General features: G+C 49.3%; 1 protein-coding gene across 2 annotated transcripts in view; it reads right to left on the bottom strand.

Moving 5' to 3' along the window:
- GARNL3 (GTPase activating Rap/RanGAP domain like 3) overlaps nt 1-14,225 on the bottom strand; it is a 159,677-nt gene that overhangs the window by 83,234 nt on the left and 62,218 nt on the right. For both annotated transcript variants that reach the window (XM_030535650.1, XM_030535651.1), the window contains one exon: nt 9,010-9,113. In XM_030535650.1, coding sequence (XP_030391510.1) covers nt 9,010-9,113 — 104 coding nt within the window. The remainder of the gene's footprint in view (nt 1-9,009; nt 9,114-14,225) is intronic.

Here is a 14,225-nt window from a genome sequence, read left to right as displayed (position 1 = left end):
CTCCTTTCTCAGGCAAAATGCCCACTGAAGTCAAAGTAAGCAAGTAAGAAATGATATCAAGGGAACTACCCTTCAAAAATTAGATGCTAGCCATGCAGCACTGAGCTCTCTTTTGGATGAAACAGTATGCATTAGCCTTCTCCATGAAAAATTTCAATTCTACCTATATGCAAAGCAGAGTGGAAAGCTATTGGTACAGCTGGTAGTGAGACTATATTAAAACAGTGAAAACGTGATCTATTGAGGCTAAAGGATTCACTCAGAACTTTTTTTGTATTTCTAGAGCAGCAGCGTTTACACAAATTGTGTTCCATCTCCATTTGCATTCAGCTTCTCATAGTTCTAAACCAACTAAAATGAAAACTGGTTCTCTAATTCACATTCCACAGCACTGGTACTCTGACTCCTACACAATGGGAAGTAGCTTAGAAAATCTGCCACATATGGAGGATGGAATGTTTTTATATTCTCATGTAATCATTATGAAGAAAACCCCTTTAGAATTCTAGTATATATTTTCTGTGGTATTCCTAAACCTATTAGGCATGATCAGGTCAGAACTGAAAACCTTCTACCGCTATGACCATAAGCGGTACAACCTGTACTGGTCAACGCTGAGTGCTGGGCAGCAGTTAATTAATCCAGAAACCTCAGGAAGCACCAATGGCTTTGGACTGATGAGCGCCTGAGGAGGGTAGTGGAACCCTTGATGGAGGAAACGCCATCAAAAGGTGGATGAGCAAATTCACTCAGTGTTTGTGCCAATGACATCCACACAAGACAAATTGGCTCCTTCAGCTGTGGCTGATAATCAGTCTAGGAGTGAAGCCTCAGAAGGGAGGCAGAGGGAAGATCTCCTCTGCTTTGGCAACTCCTGCAGCATAGCTGGTTCCAAATGTATTGACTCCCATCCTTTCTTTGGTCCAAACCAGTGAAGTCAAGAGGGAGACGCTGACACATGGGCAAAGCAGTTCCTCCATATCAACTGCCCAGGCTATTGAAGCCAAATCACATGGAGAGGACACTCCATCCTTGCTGGCAACATGGACACAACGCAGAAGGCGGCAGTTACGGGTTATAAGCTCTCATTTGATTGGCGTAGAGGAGGGTGCCCTGGGTCATCTTCGATGGTGAGAGGAATCACTGTGTTCCATTGGTCAGCCACCGCCTGCCACAAAGCCGGGTAGCCCCTGGACAGTTAAGTGCTGACCCACCACAGTCAGTCCACCTCATGGGGTGCATGGGGCTAGACCAAAAGTTAAATGGCACATGGAAGCCTTGCATCTGGCAAAAATAAGAAACCAAGAACTTTCCAGGTTGGCAGCTGGAATATCAGACCATATGTCCAGGATTGACAGACAATGATGACCTACAATACACAAGCAGCATATGGAAGTCAGCTTTGATAGACTGTGAGCTGTATAAACTCAATGTTGACATTGCAGCACTTCAGGAAACAAGATTTGCAGATGCTGGTTCTGTCCAAGAGGCCAATTACACCTTCTTTTGGTCTATCACCCACCTAGCAAAACAAGATCACTTCGCCATGTAAGAGCGATGAGCGGAGGGCCATCTACTCTCAAGGACGATGCGCTGAACCAGAGCTGAGCATGTCCTCTCCTCGCCACCTAGTCACTGAGCAGCCAGGCCATGAGGTGAAGAGCTGCCAGGTTGGGGTGGAGGAGATGGCCCCGGTCCTGAGAGCGCAGGTCCGGGCAGAGCGGCAATGGCTACAGCGGAGCCACCACCAGGCCCAAGCAGGTACCGTACCAGTGCTGCCTGGACCATGCTGGGGCAATGAGAAGGACCCTGGCCTTGTCCGTCTTTATTTTCTCTAGGACCCTGCTGATCAGCGGGAACGGGGGGAAGGCCTATAGGAGTTGGCCTGACCAGGGCAGGATAAAGGCATCGGAGACAGCGCCCCTCCCCAGGCCCCCCCGGAGCAGAACCGGGGGCATAGTCTGTTCTGTCGGGCCACAAATACGTCCACCTGGAAAGTTGCTCACTTCCAGAAAAGCTGGAGGGCCACTCCGGGTGTAGAGACCACTCATGCTGAGAGGAAAAATCCCTGCTCAAGCGATCCGCCCTCATGTTCCGGGCGCCCGGTAGGTGAAAAGCTTTTAGGTGGATGTTGTGGGCTATACAGAAGTCCCACAGGCCGAGGGCTTTGTGGCAGAGGGCAGAGGATTGGGCCCCGCCTTCCCTGTTGATATACAACATTGAGGCCCTGTTGTCCATGAGAACCCTGCTACCTTGCCCTTCAGGTGCGAGCGGAAGGCCATACACGCCAGCCGCACCACCCTGAGTTCCTTGACGTTTACGTGAAGGGTCAGGTCTTACAGAGACCACAGGCCTTGGGTCTGAAAACTCCCCACATGGGCTCCCCAGCCCAGGTCCAATACATCGGACACCAGTTCCAAGGATGGGGCCCTGTCCCTGAATGGGACCCCTCAGAGCATGTTGCTCGGTGTGGACCACCATCATAGGGAGGCAGTCATCGAGTTCGCTACGGTGAGAACCTTGTCCAACCGGTTCATGGCTTGGGAGAACTGCAAGGCTAGCCAGAGTTGTTGAGGCCTCATCCTGAGCCTGGCATGGCAGACCACATACATGCACACCGACATGTGACCTAGCAGCTGTAGGCAGGACCTTGCCATCATCACCAGGAACCTTATGATCAAGTCGATGAGCCCTTTCAGGGTCTCGAACCTGTCGGGGGAGAGAGGCCCTGGCTGACCTTGCATCCAGGAGCGCCCCGACAAACTCCATGCGTTGGACCAGGACTAGTGTGGACTTGGTGTTTACCAACAGGCCCAGGGCGGTGTATGTGGACAGGAGGAGTGCCACATGATCCCTCACCTGTGACTGGAAGGTGCCCTTGACCAGCCAGTTTTCCAGATAGGGGAATATCTGGACACCCTGGCGCCTGAGGTAGGACACTACTACTAACATGCACTTTGTAAAGATCCTGGGGGCAGTGGACTGACCATACGGGAGAACGTGAATTGGTAGTGATTCTGTCCCACCACAAAATGGAGGAAGCATATGTGCCCCTTGAATATGTGGATATGGAAGTACGTGTCCTGTAGATCGAGGGCCATGTACCAAACCCTGGGATCCAGGGAGGGGATGATGGAGGCCAGAGAAACCATGCGAAACTTGAGTTTTACCAAGTACTGGTTCAGACCTCGCAGGTCCAGTATGAGTCTGAGCCCCGCTCTGGCCTTCGGTATAAGGAAATCAGCTCGATGGATCGGTCTTCAGCTGTCGTTAAGACTGTGCCGATCACAACACATCTGCCATTCTTCTCGCATTCTTGCCTTTCTTGTCCACGTTCATCCAAAACGTTTTACACTGTCATCTTCCCATCTTCTTGGAGGCTGACCAGGTGGTCTTTTCTGTTCTCATGGGCACCACTCAGTAATGATTGCGGTCCACCTATGGTCTGTGAACCGTGCTATGTGGCCCGCCCACCGTATCTTAAGGAAATACTGGAGTAATACCCCTTGCCCACCGCCTCTATCACTCCTAGTTCCAGGAGCCTCCCGACCCCTGCTCGAGCAGAACCTCATGAAATGGATCCCCCAAGAGGGATGGGGACGGGACGTGGTTGAGCGGAGAGGAGGTAAACCGGAGGGTGTAACTCAGGAGATGGTGTGGAGGACCCAACGGTCCAAGGTGAGCTGCAACCATTCCAGGAGGAACGCATACAATCAATGGGAAAAAGGAAGCTTTACTGGGGGTGGATCCCTGCTGAAAACTGGCGGGGTACCCCCAAGCCTCCCATCAAAATCGCCTTTTACCCACCTGTTTGCCCTTAGAGGACCCAGGCTGTGGGGCAGGCTGGTATTGTCTTTGTGGACGTTTCTTATTGTCCCATTGCTTCTTATGGGTGGCCTTGTATTTTGGGAGAGCGGCCTAGGCAGGAGCCTGCTGTGACTTGAACTTGGGTTTTCTGGAGCAGAGACATAGAGGCCCAGGGTCTGGAGGGTTGTCTGGGAGTCTTTCATGCCATGCAGCCTTGTGTCCATTTCCTCCACAAACAGCGCCTTCCCATCTAAAGGGAGGTCCTGCATTGACAACTGCACTTCACGGATAACCCAGAGAGCAGAAGCCAGGATTCCCATCTCATGGACACCGCCGAGGCCATGGACCGTGCGGCCGTGTCCACTGCATCCAAAGTGGCCTGCAGAGACGCCCTTGTGGTGGATGCCCCTTCCCCCACGAGCGCCTTAAACTCCTTTCTATCGTGCTCCCAGAGGGAATCCTCGAACTTGGGGAGAGATCCCCAGAGAGTAAACTCATAGCGACCCAAGAGAGCCTGATGCTTTGCTACTCTCAGCTGGAAGCTTGACAACGAATACATTTTTCTCCCGAAAGCATCCAGCCTCTGAGAGTCTTTGTTCTTTGGGGTCGAGGCTGGCTGCCCCTGTTGCTCCCTGTGGTTGACTGACGTGACCACCAGGGAGTTGGGCGCCGGGTGGGTATACAAATACTCATACCCCTTAGTGGGTATGAAGTACTTGTGCTCCGCCTTCTTAGAGATGGGAGCCAACAAAGCTGGTGTTTGCCACAGGGCATTTGAAATTTTCACCACCCCTTCATGGAACGGCAAGGCCACCCTGTTCGGTGCCGAGGGGGACAGCACATTGAACAGGGAGCCTGCGGGCTCTTCCATTTCCTCAGCCTGGAGATGGAGGCTCGCTGCCACCCTTTTTATTAAGTCTTGATGAGCCCAGTAGTCCTCCTGCTGGATGGAGGGGGGCAGGGCCGCAATCAGCTCCTCCAGACGGGTCGAGGATGCCGGTGAGGTGCTTTGGGTGTTGGCCAGCACTGGAAGATGCACCACCTGGTCAGACTCCAGCCACGGCACTGAGGAAGCAGAGCCCATTGACTCATTTCTTGGCATTCTAGGGATGGAGGCCGATGGTGCTTCCGACTCTCTGGCTACCGAGCGAGCCCCAACCAGGGGCTGCGCCGGAGGCGACAATGCCCACTGGTACCACTGGGCTGGCCACGACGCATGGTGCCATTGCACTTGCTGAGGCATCAGTTGGGCTGGCCAATCAGGCTGGCTAGCCTGGTCTGTAGATGGGTGACTGTGAGCGGAGGATGGGCTGCTGTACAACACGCTGCTGCCTCCAGACTGGGAGTGATGGCGGTGCCGGGATCTATGTCGACCATGGGACCACGACCTCAAGGCGAGAGAATAGCACCGACGGCAGTAGCTGCTCCGCGAGCGATCTCGAAGGATGGACCCATGACGGTGAGGAGCCAGCGATCGACGCCTGGAGCTACAGTGCCTTGGCGGAGACTTTGAGCAGGATTCCAAGTGGGAGTGGCGTCAATGGTCATGCCGCCACCGACTGTGGTACGCCTTCAAGGTGAGGATCGTTGGCGATGTCTACCACAATCCTGTCTGAGCTTGCTCTGTGAAGACAAGCAGTGCCAGGAGTCCCAATTAGATGGCACCCATCCAGACAGTCTGGCCAGCATGGAGGGCGATCCACATCGACTGAGCCCTGAACGGTCGCTGGGTGGTTAGTGGTGTCTGGAATGTTCCCTCAACTGAGACCAGTAACGGGTCAGTGGTGACTTCAGCGATCCCAGAGGCAGCTTGCTTCTGGAGCGTGAGGCCAACATCAGCGGTGCTCCTGGCACCAGCATGGACATGACATCCTTAGCCACCTGGAGGGCTTCGGGAGTAGATGGCATCCAGATACCCAGAGAGGCCTACTCCGAAGGGGCCAGGCTACTCTGCTCCGCATGAGTCAGAGGCCTAGGGCTCAATGGGGACCGAGGACTACCCGACGTGGGTCTAGTCTCTGTCCCAGACTTCTCTCGGTGCCGTTACAAAGGGGGAGTTTTCTGGCCCTCTTGGCATGCCCCATGGAAGGGGAGCGGTGCCGACTAGTCGAGGGTACCGAAGGGTCTCCACGCACTGATGCTGTGGTGCTGGGTACTGCATAGGAGCGGCGTGCTGGGGTCGGGACCAGCACCAACTCCATCAGAATGGCCCAGAGTCTAATGTCCCTTTCTCTTTTAGCCCGGGGCTTGAACGACTTGCAGATCTTACACCTTTCACTGATATGTGTTTCTCCCAAGCAGCACAGACAGTCTGTGTGCAGGTCACTCCTTGGCACAGAATGCCTACAGGAGCCGCACAACTTAAATCCCCGGGCACGGGGCATGCCCCGGCCCGGGCTCACTAACTAACTAAACTTCACTGAAAACTAAACTATCTACAAGTACTACTGAGCGAACAGTTCTGGGGACAAGCTGCAGCAAGGCTGGAGCTGAGCAGTTCTGACGCACCTTCACTGGCAGCAAGAAGGAACTGACAGTGGGGGGAGTGCGCAGCTCCCTTTATACCGCGCTAGGCAGCCACCATTCCAGGGACCGGGGGGGGGCGCTCTCACCGTGCGGATACTGCTAGGGGAAAAACTTCCGGCACCAGTGCACATGGTGAGCACGCACAGCTACTGTGGAATACACATGAGAAATCCATTGAAGAAGAATTTAAATTGCTGTGCACAACAGTATACAGTTGTCTCTGGTAATACATATACATTGAAAAGGCCAATTTTCCAAAGCTGAAAACAATCATGAGCAAAACTGAGTGGAAGAAAATATTTAAAAATAAAAATGTAAATGATAATTAGGAACTATTTAAGAATATTTTAATAGATGTCCATAAATACCAGAATTTCACAGTCACAAAAGGAGGCTAACTTGGTTAAAAATGCCATCCTTGTTATGAGGAAAGGTGAAAGCAGCAATAAAAATAATTATTAAAAAATTGAAAAATGGAGAAGCTGATCACATAAATACAAATCAGCAGTTAGGAAATGTAGACAATTGATAAGGGAAGCTAAAGGTATGAGTGAAAAATGTATGGCCAGTAGGGTTGGGGACAAGAAGAAGGAATTCTTTAAATATATTAAAAACAAATGAAATGGCAAGAATGGTAAAATTATCACTTCTAATGAAGTAAATGCAGAAGTATTCAATACGTATTTCTGTTATATATTTGGGAAAAGACAGAATGATGCATTTACACCTTAAAGTGATAATTACATACTTTCTCTTCCATCAGTAACTGGGGAGGATGCTAAATAGCAGAAATTAATGTTAAATACTTTTAAATATGCAGAACAGTTTAACTTGAACCCAAGAGTATTAAAAGAATTGGCTGGTGATCTCTCTGAACCATTAATGCTGACTTATAAACAAATTTTGGACCCCTACAGATGTTCCAGTGGACTGGAAAAAACCCAAATGTTGAGCCATTATTTACAAAGAGTAAATGGAATGGACCTGGGAAACAATAAGTCAGTTAGGCTGACTTAAAACCCAGGCAAAATCATGAAAAAGGTGACATAGGATGCAATCAAGTAAAGAATTAAAAGATAGTAACATAACTAATGCCAAGCAATATTTCTGGGGAGAAATAGGTCTCAAAATACAAAACTGTTTTTTGTTTTTTTTAAATCAGATTAAAAGTTTGGTTCATAAAGATATTTGTTGACAAAATACACTTAGATTTAGGCATTTGATTTAGTCCCACATGGCATTCTGATTAAAAAAAAAAAAGCACTATTCTAAACTAGTGTAGCTCATGCTAAATGAATTACCAACTGATTAATAGATCACAAACAATAATTATAAATGGGATATCATCATCAAGTGGGGGTGTTTCCAGTGATGTCCCATAGGGATCTGTCTTTGGCCCAATGTTCAATATCTTTATCAGTGATTAAGGCTACCGTTATGTCACAGAAGTCACAGAATCTGTGACTTCCAGAGACCTCTGAGACATTTTCTGCCTCAGGGCTGGAGCTCCCACAGCTCCTGCCTTGGTAGGGGGGACCCTGCAGCTCCCAGCCATGGTGGGGGGACTCCCCAGAGCTGCCCAGCTGCGGCAGGGAGCAAGGAAACCCCATAGCCATCCAGCCCCCACAGTCGGTGGGGGACCCTGTAGCTTCCACTTGCTGCAGGTGGCGGGAAACCCCCTTGAGTTGCTCAGCCACCATGCAGGGGTGTCCCCAGCGCTCCCACTCAATGCAGCGGTGGGGGACCCTGGTATCCCAGCAGCAGTGGGTGCTGAACCTGCCTCCCTCCCCATTTTGTCAGGGATATTTCTAGCGAAAGTCAGGGACAGAGCATGGTCTTCTGTGAATTTTTGTTTATTGCCCATGACCTGTTCCTGACTTTTACTAAAAAATATCTGTGACAAAATCTAGCCTTAAGTATGCATATTCTCACTATCCAGATAAATGTTTAAATTTCAACCTTACAAAGCTCTTGGACTCAGTGACATATTCTGGCAGTGGGACTCATACATTATGTGCATATTGTGTTTTATACAGTTTTAAATGAGTTACTTTTCAATGTCATTGTGTGTTTGTTCTTATACTATGAATAGACTCAGCAGAATTAATTTATTTAAATTTCAATGGATAATATTGATATTTATTTTTAAACTTTTTTATTTTTATCTATTTAAATTTTCACAGTTGTGGCAAATTATGGAGAGTTCAGACAATTATCATTTAATGACAAATGTTGAGATTCAAAAAATTAAAGCTTTATGACCATTACAACATAAATTTATCATCATCATATGCCAAAATATGAAGTAAATGTCCAGTAATCAAAGTCTAATAAGTTTTCAAGCAGTATTTTTCTTACCTCGCTTATCTATAAATTTTGATTATTATCGATGGAAATATTTTTTCAGTTTGTGTGTGTACAGTGAAATTGACGTTTATCATTTTTATCAATAAAAATGTAATCCTTCCAAGACTAATAAAGAGATAGGTAAAGCGATGAAGTGTATTGGCAATAAAGATATACAATTTTATATATCAGGCACAATTTTGAATGTCAAAAGCATTGAGAGATTTGAGTCTTACATTTCAAAAAACAAGTTTCACTGACAAACTAAAATACCTTTTCTTTTAAGCATGCGGTTGTTTACTCAGAAAAATCATTATGAAAACCACATACTTGCTGCTTGTTCTCTTTAGAATATGGTAACATGGTTGAAACATGGAACATAATCTCATGCCCTTGATACACTGTGTAGATGGAATATATTCCTGTTGTATCATCTGCAAAGGAAGAAAACCACTCTCAGTGGGATTATGCAATATTACATTTCTAAGGAGAAAAGGAAACTTCATTTCCAGTCACAGGACAGTCTCAGGGCCCCTCCTTTTCAGATCCATACTTCTTACTTGCCTTTAAACAGGTAAAAGTTAATAGATTATAAAAGATTATAAAATCTTGACATCCTGCATAATTTAAAGTATATACAATGTTTCTGCTAGTAGGCCCAGTGGATTTACCCTGAAAGGAGATATGTATTCAGCAACTCACTGAAAATGCATCATGAACACAGACAAATGCAGCCACCAACACATCAGTAGAATCTCCATTCAAGAAATTCATAAATTCAGTAAAATATACTCCTGTGTGTGGCGCTGACAGCCAGTGCATATCTACATTCTCAATCATGGCCTTCAACTAAATAATGAACCCCCCCTGCAGAGTGCCACTGGAAGACATGTATCCAGTTTAGTTTTATTTTAGAACATCATGAATTCGAAGGGGTTCTATCCTGCAGAGACTTGGGCCTGACAAGTCTAATTTTTGTCTCGAAGAGAAAAAGGAGCTGAATGTGACTTTTCTTTACAGTATGTGATGCTGTTATGCTATTTAACCACCCGTAGCTAACACCATGATACAGAATATGTGGCCAATTCATGACAGGAAAGATGCAGTCTAAGAAAACAGAAAATGTGAATTTGTGAGGAATAAACAGGACTGGACAATGTGAATTTGTGAGGAATAAATAGGACTGAGGCTGCATCATGGAAATCCTCCAAATTTTAGGCTCTGTCAGGGAACAGAGTGGGATGGTAGGGAAGCTATGCCAAAATTGGAGGGCAAAGTGCCTGATAAGACGGTTACTCACATTTGTAACTGTTGTTCTTCGAGATGTGTTCCTCATATCCATTCCAATTAGGTATGCGCGAGCCGTGTGCACGCTCGTCGGAAGATTTTTACCCTAGCAACACTCGGTGGGTCAGCTGGGTCGCCCCCTGGAGTGGCGTCGCTATAGCGCCAGATATGTACCCCTGCCGACCCAAAGGTCCTCCAGTTCCTTCTTGTCGGCAACTCCGACAGTGGGGAAGGAGGGTGGGTTTGGAATGGATATGAGCAACACATCTCGAAGAACAACAGTTACAAAGGTGAGTAACCATCTTTTCTTCTTCGAGTGCTTGCTCATATCGATTCCAATTAGGTGATTCCCAAGGCTTACCTAGCTGGTGGGGTCGGAGTGAGACGTTGCAGAATGCAAAACTGCTGAGCCAAAGGCTGCATCATCTTTGGATTGCTGAACCAATGCGTAATGTGAGGCAAAGGTGTGAATCGATGACCAGGTAGCAGTGCGACATATTTCCTGGATGGGGACATGGGCCAGGAAAGCAGCAGATGAGACTTGCACCCGAGTAGAATGGGTGGTGAGATGGCTAGCTGGAATGTGAGCCAATTCATAGCATGTTCGGATGCAGGATGTCACCCAAGATGAAATTCGTTGGGAAGAGACCAGCATGCCTTTCATCCGGTCTGCCACCACTACAAAGAGCTGAGGTGAACGGCGGAAGGGTTTGGTTCTCTCGATATAAAAGGTGAGAGCCCTGCGGACATCCAAGGTATGTAGTTGTTGTTCCCGACGCAATGACTGCGGCTTCGGGAAAAAGACTGGAAGAAAGATGTCTTGATTGACATGAAAAGCAGACACCACCTTAGGGAGGAAAGAGGGGTGCGGTCGCAGCTGTACCTTGTCCTTGTGGAATACCGTATACGGGGGATCTGCTGTCAAAACCCGAAGCTCCGATACTCGTCTTGCAGAGGTGATAGCGACGAGGAAGGCTGTCTTCCAGGAGAGGTACAGCAGCGAGCAGGTGGCCAGAGGCTCAAAAGGGGCACCCATAAGCTTGGCTAGCACCAGGTTTAGATCCCAGGTAGGGGTCGGGCGTCTGACTTGAGGGTACAACTGTTTCAATCCCTTAAGGAACCTGGAATCTATGGGGTGAGAGAGGACTGAACGGCCACTTTCCCCCAGGTGGAAGGCGGAAATAGCTGCCAGATGCACCTTTACAGAAGAGACCACCAGGCCCTGCTCTTTCAGGGACCATAGGTAATCCAGGACAGTAGGGACAGATACCTGTCCGGGGACTAAGTTACTCTGAGCGCACCAGTAGGAGAAATGCTTCCACTTGGTGAGATATGTCATCATAGTGGAAAGCTTCCTACTGCCCAAGAGCACCTGTTGTACCAAGGCAGAGCAACGTAACTCAGACTGACTCAACCACACAGCAGCCATGCTGTGAGATGAAGGGATTGAAGGTCCGGATGGTGAAGCCTGCCAAAGTCCTGTGTTATGAGGTCCGGCCAGAGTGGCAGGGGGATCGGGTCTGCCACTGAGAGGTCAAACAACAGGGTGTACCAATGTTGCCTCAGCCACGCTGGAGCAATGAGGATCAGGTGGGCTCTGTCCCTGCGAAGCTTGAGTAGGACTCTGTGGACGAGCGGAAATGGTGGGAAGGCATAAAGTAGGTGCCTCTTTCACGGGGTCAGGAATGCGTCTGAGAGGGAGCCCGGGGAGCGTCCTTGGAAGGAGCAGAACACCTGGCATCTCCTGTTCTCTCGGGAGGCAAAGAGGTCTATGTGGGGAAACCCCCACCTCTGGAAAACAGAATGGATAACGTCTGGACGAATCGACCACTCGTGAGACAGGAAGGACCTGCTGGGGTGATCTGCCAGAGTGTTCTGGACTCCTGGGAGAAAAGACGCTACCAAATTGATAGAGTGGGCTATGCAAAAGTCCCAGAGGCGGATGGCTTCTTGACAAAGGAGGGAGGAGCGTGCTCCGCCCTGCTTGTTTATGTAAATCATGGCTGTTGTGTATCAGTGTTCACGGACAACACAACGGCCTCGTAGATGGTCCCGAAACACCTGGCATGCTAGATGGACTGCTCTCAGCTCCCTCACGTTGATGTGCAAGGCCAGCTCTTGGGGCAACCAGAGGCCTTGAGTGTGAAGGCTCCCGAGGTGGGCACCCCAACCCAGAGATGACGTGTCTGTGGTTAGGGCCACCGAGGGTTGCGGTGGGTGGAATGGCATCCCTGCGCAGACCAGAGAGGGGTCTAACCACCAAGTGAGGGAGTCGAGAACCTTCCTGGGGATAGTGAGCACCGAATCCACACTGTCTCTGTGTGGATAGTATATCGAAGTAAGCCAGGTTTGGAAGGGACGAAGACGTAGCCTCGCGTACTTGGTTACGAAGGTGCAGGTGGCCATGTGACCTACTAGGCTGAGACAGGTGCGCACCGATGTTGTTGGAAAGGATTGAAGACTTCGAATTATTGAAGCTATTGTTTGAAAATGCAACTGGGGGAAGCAGGCTCTGGCCAGATTGGAGTCCAGAACAGCTTCGATGAAGTCTATTCTCTGCACGGGTGTCAGAGTAGACTTTTCTGTGTTGATAATGAGGCCTAGGCTCCTGAAGAAGTCTCTGATGATGCACAGGTGCTGGGATACTTGTGACTGGGAAGTCCCTCGAATGAGCCAATCGTCGAGATACGGGTAGAAGTATACTTGATGACACTGGAGGGAGGCGGCTACTACAGCCATACATTTGGTGAAGACCCTTGGAGCTGTAGAAAGGCCAAAGGGAAGTACTGTGAACTGAAAGTGTTGGTGGTTGACCACAAAATGGAGGTACCATCTGTGTGGTGGATAAATGGCGATGTGGAAATACGTGTCCTTCATATCGAGGGCGGCATACCAGTCCCCTGGATCCAGAGATGGGATGATGGATCCCCAGGGATACCATGCGGAACTTCAGTTTTATCATGAATTTGTTGAGTTCTCACAGGTCTAGGATCAGTCGTAGACCTCCCTTTGCCTTGGGTATTAAAGAGTAGTGGGAATAGAACCCCTTGCCCCTCATGTCTTTTGGCACCTCCTCTATGGCTCCCAGTTTCAGGAGTGCCTGGACCTCTTGTAAGAGGAATTGCTCGTGAGAGGGGTCCCTGAAGAGGGACGGGTAGGAAGGGTGGGAGGGGGGGTTTGAAACAAACTGGAGGTGGTATCCTGCTTCCACCGTGCGGAGGACCCAATAATCTGAGGTTAGCTGGGATCAGGCAGGGAGGAAATGGGAGAGGCGGTAGAAAAAGGAGGGAAAAGGATCCGGTAGAGTAACTGGTGGGCCGTCCTCGGGTGTCCCATCAAAAGTTTTGCTTCGGCCCCGTTGGTGGTTTAGGAGGCACTTGACTTTGGGTTCCTTGAGGGCCAGACTGCCTCCGCCGATTCCCCCTGCCACGCCTTCTGGTAGCGTCCTGACGTGGCCTAGTCTGGTTGTAAGGGCGGTGTGGCTGGGGCCGGAAGGAGCTTCGTTGGGTTACTGGCGCATGCATACCCAGCGAGCGCATTATGACATGATTGTCCTTCAGACTTTGCAACCTGGGGTCGGTTTTGTCTGAGAAAAGGCCCTGGCCCTTGAAGGGTAAATCCTGAATGGTCTGCTGCAATTCAAGGGGAAGGCCTGAAGCCAGGAGATACACCTCATCGTCACTCCGGATGCCAGAGCTCTGGCAGCCGAGTCCGCCGCATCCAGAGAGGCCTGGAGGGAGGTTTTTGCTACCTTTTTACCTTCTTCAAGTAGGGCCGTAAACTCTGGACCGGGCTCCTGGGGAAGAAGCTCCATAAACTTCCCCACAGACACCCACGTATTAAAGTTATATCAACTTAGGAGGGCTTGTTGGTTTGCCACCCAACCAGTATATTTTGCGGCCTAGGAGGTCCATGCGTCAAGCCTCCTTCGCCTTAGGAGCTGATGCTTGCTGGCCATGACACTCCCGTTCGTTCACCGATTGGACAACTAGAGAGCACGGTGGTGGGTGAGTGTAGAGGTATTAATACCCCTTTGAGGGGTCCATATATTTCCTCTCTACTCCCCTAGCTGTAGGTGGAATTGAAGCTGGGGATTGCCAAATGGTGTCCGCATTAGCTTGTATAGTGCGGATGAACGGGAGAGCCACTCTAGTAGGTGAATCAGCCAATAAGATGTCCACGACCGCATCCTCTATTTCAGTGACCTCCTCCATCTGCAAGTTCATATTCTGAGCCACCCGCCTCAAGAGGTCTTGATG

This window comes from Gopherus evgoodei, chromosome 16, assembly GCF_007399415.2.
Source record: "Gopherus evgoodei ecotype Sinaloan lineage chromosome 16, rGopEvg1_v1.p, whole genome shotgun sequence".
In the NCBI taxonomy this organism is placed as follows: Eukaryota; Metazoa; Chordata; order Testudines; family Testudinidae; genus Gopherus; species Gopherus evgoodei.
The sequence above is the reverse complement of the archived record's forward strand: the minus strand, read 5'-3'. Positions and strand labels throughout refer to the sequence as shown.